Source organism: Heterodontus francisci, chromosome 29, assembly GCF_036365525.1.
Source record: "Heterodontus francisci isolate sHetFra1 chromosome 29, sHetFra1.hap1, whole genome shotgun sequence".
Lineage (NCBI taxonomy): Eukaryota > Metazoa > Chordata > Chondrichthyes > Heterodontiformes > Heterodontidae > Heterodontus > Heterodontus francisci.
In genome coordinates this window covers 63,744,151-63,754,473 of record NC_090399.1, presented here as the reverse complement: position 1 = coordinate 63,754,473, position 10,323 = coordinate 63,744,151, and the positions used below count along the sequence as shown (strand labels likewise).

At 42.1% G+C, this 10,323-nt stretch overlaps 1 protein-coding gene across 1 annotated transcript; it reads left to right on the top strand.

The window, feature by feature from the left end:
• The first annotated feature begins 5,187 nt into the window (after positions 1 to 5,187).
• On the top strand, positions 5,188 to 7,405 carry LOC137345885 (probable G-protein coupled receptor 139). Its single transcript, XM_068009129.1, has 2 exons — positions 5,188 to 5,311; positions 6,513 to 7,405. The coding sequence occupies exons 1-2, from the start codon at positions 5,188 to 5,190 to the stop codon at positions 7,403 to 7,405; spliced, it is 1,017 nt and encodes a 338-aa protein (XP_067865230.1).
• The last annotated feature ends 2,918 nt before the right edge of the window (positions 7,406 to 10,323 follow it).

Below are 10,323 nucleotides of genomic sequence, written 5' to 3'. Positions count from 1 at the left end.
GAGAGGCTGTTTACAGGTAAAGGGATGTCTGGCAAGTGGGAGGCTTTTAAAAGTAAGATAGGAAGAGTTCAGGGCCAACATGTTCCTGTTGGATGGAAGGGCAAGGCTGTCAAGTTTAAGGAATCTTGGTTGACGAGGGATATTGAGGTCTGGTCAGGACAAAGAAGGAGGCATATGTCAGGTATAGGCAGCTGGGATCGAGCGAGTCCGTCGAGGAGTATAGAGGATGTAGGACTACACTTAAGAAGGAAATTAGGCAGGCGAAAAGGGGCCATGAGATTTCCCTGGCAGATACGATAAGGAGTATAAGTATATGAAGAGTAAAAGGGTAGCTAGGGAGAGAGTAGATCCCCTTAAGGATCAGTGTGACAATCTATGTGTGGAGCCACGGGAAATGGGCGAGGTCATAAATGAATATTTCTCGTCCGTATTTACTGTGGAGAAGGTCATGGAAGCTAGTGAGTTCAAGGGAGGGAACACTGATATCCTGGAGCATATCAACATTACAAAGGAGGAGGTATTGGAGATTTTGAAGTGCATTAAGGTGGATAAATCCCCAGGGCCTGATCAGGAGTATCCTAGGATGCTTTGGGAAGCAAAGGAGGAGATTGCTGGGGCCCTGGCAGAGATCTTTGTATCATCGTTAGCCACGGGTGAGGTACCGGAAGACTGGAGGAAAGGTCATGTTATGCCTTTATTTCCGATGGGCAGCAGGGATAAGCCAGGGAACTAAAGGCCGGTGAGCCTTACATCAATGGTGGGAAAGTTATTGGAAGGGATTCTGAGAGACAGGATTTATATGCATCTCGATAGACATGGTCTGATTAGGGATGGCTTTGTGCATGGGGAATCATGTCTCACGAATTTGATTGAGTTTTTTGAGGAGGTGACCAAGAGCAAGGCCTTTGACAAGGTCCCACATGGTAGGCTGGTCCAGAAGGTTCAAACACATGGTATCCAGGGTGAGCTAGCAATTTGGATACAAAATTGGCTTGGTGATTGGAGGCAGAGGGTGGTAGTGTTAGGTTGTTTTTCAGATTGGAGGCTGGTGACCAGTGGTGTGCCGCAGGGATCAGTGCTGGGCCCTCTGTTGTTTGTCATATATATTAATGACTTGGAATTGAATGTAAGGGGCATGATTAGTAAGTTTGCGGATGACACCAATATTGGTGACAGTGAAGAAGGTTGTCTAAGGTTACAACAGGTTATAGATCAACTGGGAAAGTGGGCAAGAGAGTGGCAAACAGAATTTAACACAGACAAGTGTAAAGTGATGTATTTTGGGAAGTTAAACCAGGGCAGGACATATATAGTGAATGACAGGGCCCTGGGGAGTGTTCTTGAGCAGAGAAACCTTGGGGTGCAAATACATAGTTCCCTGAAAGTGGCAACACAGTTAGACAGGGTGGTGAAGAAGGTGTATGGCATGCTTGCCTTCATCGGCCGAGGCACTGAGTACAAGAGTTGAGACGTCATGTTACAGTTGTACATAACATTGGTTCGGCCGCATTTGGAGTACTGTGTGCAGTTCTGGTCACCGCACGACAGGAAAGATGTGATTAAGCTAGAGAGGATGCAGAAAAGATTCACAAGGATGTTGCCTGGTTTGGAGGGCTTGAGTTATAAAGAGAGATTGGAAAGGCTGGGTCTGTTTTCACTGGAGTGAAGAAGGCTGAGAGGGAACATGATAGAGGTATGTAAAATTATGAGAGGCATAGATAAGGTAGATACCCAGAGTCTGTTTCCCATGGTCGGGGTGACTAAAACTAGAGGGCATAGAATTAAGGTGAGGGAGGAGGTTTAAAGGGGATCAATGGGGTAAATTTTTCATACAAAGAATAGTGGGTATCTGGAATGAGCTGCCAGAGGAGGTGGTGGAGGCAGGAACAGTAGCAACATTTAAGAGGCATTTGGACAGGTACTTGAATGAGCAAGGCATCGAGGGATATGGAATTAATGCAGGCAGGTGGAATTAGTATAGATAGGCATTATGGTCAGCATGGACACGGTGGGCCGAAGGGCCTGTTTCTATGCTGTACGACTCTGACTCTATGTGGTGTAAGTTCAGCAGCAATGCTGTTAGGCAGGGAATTCCAGGATTCTGACCCAGCAACAATGAAGGAATGGCGATATTGTTCCAAGACAAGTTGATGTGTGACATTGAGCAGAACTTGCAGGTTTTGGTTTTCCCATCTGTCTGCTGCCCTTGTTCTTTTAGGTGGGAGAGATTGTGAGTTGGGAAGGTGCTATCGAAGGAGCGTTGGCGAGTTGCTGCAGTGTCTCTTGTAGGAGGTAAACACTTCTACCTCTGAGTGCTGGTGATGGAGAGAATGTGAGGTAATGGACGGGGTGCCAATCAAATGGGCTGCTTCATCGTGGGTAATTTCAAGCTTTTTAAGTCTTGTTGGAGCTGCACTTATCCAGGCAACTCGGGGGTATTCCATCACACTCCTGATTTGTGCCTTGTAGATGGTGGACAGGAATTGGAGAGTCAGGAAGTAAGTTAGTCATCACAGAATTCCCAGTCTCTGACCTGCTGTAGTCGCCACAGTATTTATATGGCTGGTCCAGGCAAAATTCTGGTCAATGGTAAGCCCCAGGATACTGATGGTGCAGGATTCATAATGCCATTGAACAACAAGGTGCTGTCTTGTTGATGTTCATTGCTGGGCACTTGTGTGTCACGAATGTTACTTGCCACCTATCAAGCAAGCCTGAATGTCGTCCAGGTCCTGCTGCATGTGGGCACAGACTGCTTCAGTTTCCGAGGAGTTGCCAAAAGATACTGAACACTGTACAATCATCAGCGTACATTACCACTTCAAATTTTATGTTGAAGAGGGCTGGCCTGTGACACTACCTCAGAAACTCCTGCAGGGATGTCATGGGACTGCGGTGATTGTCCTCCAACAACCACAACTACCTTGCTTTGTGCTCGGTATGACTCCAACCAATGCAGAGAATTCTTCTGGGTTCCCATTGATTTCAGTTTTGCTCAGGGACCTTGATGCCACGCTTGGTCAAATGCTACCATGGTGTCAAGGGCAGTCACTCTCAACTTAACTCTGGAATTCAGTTTTGTTTCATGTTTGGGTTAACGTTCTAATGGGGTTTCATAATTTATGTAAATATAATTAAAAGACAATCCAGTGCAAAGTGATGCATATATTTCATAGAAATTGAATTAGTTGATAACAAGTTCTGCAGAGTGAAATATATGTGAATACACCATCCTCTTTAGAAGTGGAAGATTGATATGTAATGGTACTGCAGCTAAAGGCCTGCTTGGGTCTGGGAAAAATCCCGGCCCGATCCCGACAGAACCACATCGGACCCGAGCCCGACCCGGCCCGAGTCCTTCTATTTTCTCCCGAGCCTGACCTGACCCGAGCCTGACCCGACCACCGGAATGTTCACTTTCTCCAGTTGACAGCATTCATTTTACATCCATAGTGCACTCACTGTACTTCCCACTTTTGGATGGATGGAATAGAAGGAAGCTGCAGCATGAGTGTGATGACATCATAGAGACACTCACTCACTCACTGCGCAGACTCAGAGTCTGTGGAGTCCGGATGCACGTTTCCCTCCTTGACCTCCCAGACTCCCAGCTCAGGCTTTTCAAATTTTGAGCTTATTTACTCAACTTCCCTTTTCCTCCCAGCAGAGCAAAAGGTAGTACTGTGTGTGTCCGACCCGGACCAGGCCTGACCCGAGTGCGAAAGCCAAACCCGGAAGAGCGACCTCTGGTCCCGTCAGGTTTGGGTCGGGTAGCAGGCCTTTAACTGCAGCAAAGACACACTTATAATTAGAGATTCTCTTGGTGAATAGTAATCCGATGTAACAAGATTGAAACTATCTTTAATACAACAATGCAGCTGAATTGTATGAAAAAACTTGTTATTGATAAGCAATAAGGTTAAAATTGTCTGTATATGAAGTTATGTTAAGCATTTTAGTTTTAGTTTGGAGATACAGCACTGAAACAGGCCCTTCGGCCCACCGAGTCTGTGCCGACCATCAACCACCCATTTATACCAATCCTACACTAATTTTATATTCCTACCACATCCCCTCCTGTCCCTATATTTCCCTACCACCTACCTATACTAGGGGCAATTGCTAATGGCTAATTTACCTATCAACCTGCAAGTCTTTGGCATGTGGGAGGAAACTGGAGCACCCGGAGGAAACCCACGCAGACACAGGGAGAACTTGCAAACTCCACACAGTACCCAGAATTGAAACCGGGTCGCTGGAGCTGTGAGGCTGCGGTGCTAACCACTGCTCCACTGTGCCGCCACTGCTGAGGCTTTCCGAAAGTCGGATCAACCGATATCCACCATTGGGCCGAAGGGCCTGTTTCGGTGCTGTATTCCCTATGATTCCTTGAAACGGCATTGTGTTTGAGTTCCCGACTTAACCCGCAAGGTTTTCTCATCAATACTGCTTTTAAGTGTATGCTTAGGTACGGGATGCGTAATTCCTTGAAACTTGACCTTTAATCTTTAAGAACCTTATTTATTTCGGTAGTTATTAAAAGTACGCCTTAAGGGGATTTGCAGAGTAGATGCTGGGTGTTTTGGGGGCAGAGCAAGTGTCAAGAATTGGAGCTGCAGTCTCAGAATGAAGGGTCGGTCATTTCGGACTGTGATGAGGAGAAATTTCTTCACTCAAAGAATTGTGAATCTTTGGAATTCTCTACTCCAGAGAGCTGTGGATCCCCCATTGGTGAGAATATTCAAGACACAAATCCACAGATTTTGTTGGATATTAGGGGAATCAAGGGATATAGGATAGTGCGGGACAATACAGTTCAGGTAGGAGATTGGCCATAACTGCATTGAATGGTACAGCAGACTCGAAGGGCCGAATGGCCTGCTCCTGCTCTTGTCCTTATATTAAGTACACATCTAATATCTCTAACATTTTCTGAATGCATAGTGGAAGCAATAACTTCAAATGAAATCATTTTTCTTAATATTGTGTGTTTTACCTGCGTATCATTTCCTGCCATTCTGCTGTGCAGAGCACCTGACATAAAGAACACCTCTCAAATGGAAATCAGGTAGTTGTTCAGGAAAGGCAGCTATATGGATAGTCCTAGAAAAGAAGCTGTAATATCATGATAGCTTGTGTTTTGACCATTTTGTAACCTTGTTTTATTTAATCTTTAATTGTTCTACAATGAGCCGATCTTCTCTAACTGTTACACCAAATGATGTAAACTATCATATTTTCCCCAACATTACTACTGGAACAAACGGGCTTCTCCTTGGGAATTTTCCATCTGATGTGTTTGGGGGAGGAGGTATATTTACACAGGGATGCCAGATAGACCAGACTGAAGGAGCGATGCTCTCTGCCCCACCCACTGGTATCTGGTGTGTTGTATTCACATACGGAAGTGAAAATATCTCACTTTTACAAATGATTAGTGCTGATGGAAGTTCGTTTTTTTTTCTCAAATGAAGCTGGGACAACTGATCCAATGGTATTGCTAACAGATGCGGACACCTACTCATAGTTTTAGATGCTTCTCTTAAGGTTTCAGTCACATTGTGATGCTGCATAAAATAAGACATGTCAAGATGACTGACTGTTGCTTTTACCTAACTGGCCTCACCAGTCAAATTCCACCAAACGTTTTGGTAGTCCCTGACCCAACTGCCTGACAAATGTCTTTGCGGATTGTCTTCTTATTGTCTTGGCTCTCAGAGGTGCAGATGCTGAGCTGCTAAAGCATCTGAAGATAGTGTGCATTCCAGCTCAGGCTAGGACATTGAAGAACAATGGTCAGCTGTGACGGAGAACATAACCCCACATCATCACAGACATGATGCATTTTCACTGTCATGTGACTGATTGGGTATTTTTCATCAATGGACACAAAGGTCACAGAGGGTCACCTCAATTACAGCCGTCACTTGCTTCATCACTTCAGCTGCCATTAAACTATTGAGCAGGTGCTTGTCTTCTGCATTACTTGGTGGCCAACTCATGGCTGCCTCGTGGGTTACCTTTTCCTTTCAAAGCCTCCTGTCACCTCCTAGTGCCTTAATTATTCAGCATTGTAAAACAAAACCTCTGAAATTTTATCGATAACTTCGGAAATGTTCTCTCCCATTACGGCACTGTCTTTAATTGTTCCCATTTCTTTCAATTTGAGAAAAGCACTTCCTGCTTCAATTACAAATGTGCCCCGAGACCTGTGTAAATTCCCATCTGGAGTTCTGCTATTAGCAGAATTCATAAAACAGGATGTTAACAACATAATTCCAATTGAATTTCTCCAATAGGCGAACTCTCCAAATACATCAGCTAAACTAAAAGAGGAAATTATATATCAGAGATAGAAAAAAGGTGGAAGATAGAAACTGAGAGATAAATAAAAAGGGAATGAGTTGACTGACAGAAAAAAGATGCACCACAACTTAATATATTTTATCAACCTATTAATCCTCTCATTGTGAATAGAATCATTAATTTCTCTTTTCCTATCTTTATTGCAGCTAATTTATTAACAATTGTGATTCTGTCCCGTGGAAAATGCGGTCTCTCCAAATGTATCAGTCGTTATATGGTGGCCATGACAACAGCAGATCTACTGGTCCTAATATTTGATGTAATTCTGTATGAGATTAAGGAGATGTATTTCACAAATTCATTTCTGGATTACACCTTCATCTGTCGTCTTCAATTCACCTTCAGTTTTATTTCCATTGATTGTTCTGTCTGGTTAACAGTCGCTTTCAGCTTTGATCGCTCTGTATCCATCTGTTACCAGAAACTGAGAAACAAATACTGCACAGAAAAAACTGCACTTGTCGTTATAGCAGCGGTGTGTGCACTTTCCGTTTTACAAAATATTCCAGTTTACTTTGTAAATAAACCTGGAATAATGATTGATAACATACCATGGTTCTGTATTGTAAAATCTGCATTCTATATTTTGCCCTATTGGATGGCTTACTTGTGGCTTAACATTATTTTAACCCCACTTGCTGCATTTTTCTTAATTTTGTTCTTCAATGCTCTGACCATCAGACACATTGTTGTGACCAATAGAGTCAGGAGGGGATTCCGGGAAAAGAGCAAAGATCCAGAGATAGAGAGCCGCAGAAAGTCCATCATATTACTGCTCGCTATTTCGGGCAGTTTTATCTTGTTATGGATTCTAATCTCCATCTGTGATATTTCTGTACAATTTACGGAAAATCAATTTGACCAAAGTGATTACAATGACCCTTTCACCATCATGGAACAGACCGGACTCATGCTCCAGCGTTTGAGTTGCTGCACCAACACGGTTATTTATGCAGTGGTACAGACCAAGTTCAGAGATGAGTTAAAGAATATTCTTAAATATCCCTTTACCCAGATTAAATTAATCGGAATGCGTTAAATTTATCTCCCGACCCACCCACCCCGGATTGGTCTCATATCATACACAATTATCTGCCGTTTAGATTGGATCTGTCCAACCACTCTACAGAGACATATTGTTCCTGCTGTTTAATATACTACTGAAAATCAAGTTCTCTATTTGCCCTGGCGGAACTGTGGCCAGCAGAGCTGTCAACAGATTTGGAGCGACTCAAAGAGAAATGTGAGGGTAAATGTTTATGTTTACCATTTAAAGCTCTTTGCAAAGACTAACATGATCTCAATGGGTATTTAATGTCCAGGAATTAAAGGTAATGAACTAACTTATTCTGTTTACACCAATTTCTAACTGGTCAAATATTTACATAAAACCAATCCAGGTTTGGAAAGAATTAAATGTATAAGTAAATTTGTGCGGCATTTTTGAAGAATTTACCTTTGTATCGGCTGCTTTAATTTTGTCATTGTATACAATAGGTTCAATTCAGCTTCACTCAAAGAAATACTGTTCTCCCTTTTTTAACAGACTATTGGTCTGATTGTTCAGTTTGCTGCAACTAGTTTGCTTGATGGATGAACCAGTTCACTCAGTTCAAGAATCTGATTGTTTGTGTGATTTGCTCAGCTACATATCTGCTTGGCTGCTTTTTGAATTTTAGTGATGAATTATTTAATTTCACGAAGCTTCGGGTCAATTAATATCATTAATATCATTTTCAGATCACAACAAATTGCTCTTGTTGACATACAGAAAAGACAGTGACAGATTTCCCCAGTGGTGTGCCTTGGGCTATTGAATCATCTAACATCGTGAATACAAGAAGCCGAGCAGGAGATGGTAAATATCCAAAAGGGATTCTGCCAAACGCTATTTTTCAGGCAGTTAAATGGGCATGAATTCAGATGAGTTCATTCGCGGTGTGTTTCTCTTGCTCCAGTCCTCTACTCACCAGGCAATCCAACAGCCCCAGCGTAGGAACAGGAAATATATTCTGGAACATTTAAAATATTGTCTGGAACATTTTAACTCCCTTGTTTGATGAGAAAATATTGACAGTTTTATTGCAGTAATAAAATATTTACAGCACTTTTACCATGAGACATGCAATCTTATTATTTTCCAAAACATGAAACAACTGTAGCTATCTAAGTTACAACTACTGTTTATTTGGTTTATTAAAATTCAGTCACTGTGACAATTATACATAAAACAATATAAATGTCGTGTCACTCTGTTACATTACAAAGATAAGGAAAATCCTGGGAACTCACAGGATAGACAATAAAAATCTAAACCTATTATCAGGTTCTTTTGTGATGAAGTTAAACTGATGCGTTCCTGCCAAGAAGTGAAAATAGTTTTTGTCATGATTTTTCTGATCCAAGCTCTCCATAACTTTGAGCTCCTCTCATCAGATCACCACTCTGTCTTTTACCTTGTCCCACTTTGTGTAAATGGAACGGAGATCAATATAGAAGATAGAGAATATAGTCTAATTCACGCTCCCTGGGCAACACACAAGGAGTCGAGACCAAATGTAATCTTGAAGAGAAGCAGAGTTAAAGATTTCAAAGATTAATGGAGCATAAAATCTAGAAATAATATAACCCCAGTTTTAAAGTGTTACATTGTGCTCCTATATTTCATGTCTTGTTATAAGTTCTGAACTCTATATTTATCTTGAAATACCTGGAATGTGTAATCGGACGGATTGTAAAACCGGTGTTGAACCTGAACGCACGTCATTGCGCCAGGTGTGTTAGGTTTCAGTCAGGAATGTTTCCTCCATATTTTGTGCAGAGATTAATTTAACAATTACTCTCCCACATCCCCCCACTCCAAACCCATTTCCTTCTCATAACGATTATGGTGAAATTAACTTCAAAGGAATGAGACAAAACAGATCGCCTGGATTGTCAGTCTGAATTCTTTTTTGTGTTTTTCTGTGCTGCATTTCTCTGCACATCTGTGTCAAAAGCGTTTTCTTTTCTTCATTGGAAAAACTCTCTTCAATATAATACTTGAGAACTGCAACATTTAACCGATTTGGTGTCTATAGTTTGAAACAGATGCCGAACAAGACATTGTGATGACAAAATGTTAACTATGAAACAAAAGGAAAACATGACAATAAACGAGCTGGTTTTCTCCCAGAGCATCTCACCTTTCACCAGTAATTAAACTGAATAGTATGAGATCAATACACTCCCCAACTTTTACCGTCAACTTCTAACCTTGAGGGCTTAGGGCCTAGGATGGGTGCAGCGCTAAGAAAGAGAATTCGGATTAGATTTTAGCTTCAGAACCAAAGAATCAACCCAACCGTTCACAAGAACTGCAATTCAACCCGTTCTCCAGTCCAAGATGGAAATGATCATTCCTCACAGCACCAACCTCTTCAGTTTGTCCTCCTGAGAATCCACTCCTACTCCAGAAGCTCGCGTCTCCATGTTGCCTTTCAGTATTTGCAGTGATTTTCACCCACTAGACGCTGGATCTGAGAGCATCAAACACAAAATGTAAAACTTAAATAACTAGAATGGTGCCGACCTTCGACTGACGGAGGGTGAGGTGGTTGGGGGGAATGCGGGAGGAATGTGGCTGAGAACCGACAGGGGAAAGTCCAAACTATGCAGCCCAGAAAAGGTGCCCAGTGAGGAACAATTACCACAAGTTATTAATAATAAAGTGAAGAAATCCCTCAGCAACGTAAGTGTTACAATAGGGCAATGTCAGAGCAGTAATGATATTAACAGTCATGTATGAGAACAGCCTGCTAAATTACTGATCAGTGAGAGCAGGGACCAGGAACAGGCACACAAGGGAAAATAAACACATATAAATATAAGGAATGGGAATTGGAGCACACCATTCAGTTCACTATAAAATTAAATTTGGTGGAGATGAAGAGATCTTTTCTCAAATTCTCAAATCAC

Excerpts from the sequence above, each read along its gene's own strand:
- LOC137345885 (XM_068009129.1), top strand. The coding sequence starts at position 5,188 with ATGAGCCGATCTTCTCTAACTGTTACACCAAATGATGTAAACTATCAT. Across the intron at positions 5,312-6,512 it reads TGATGTGTTTGGGGGAGGAG|CTAATTTATTAACAATTGTG; the intron begins GTATATTTACAC and ends TCTTTATTGCAG.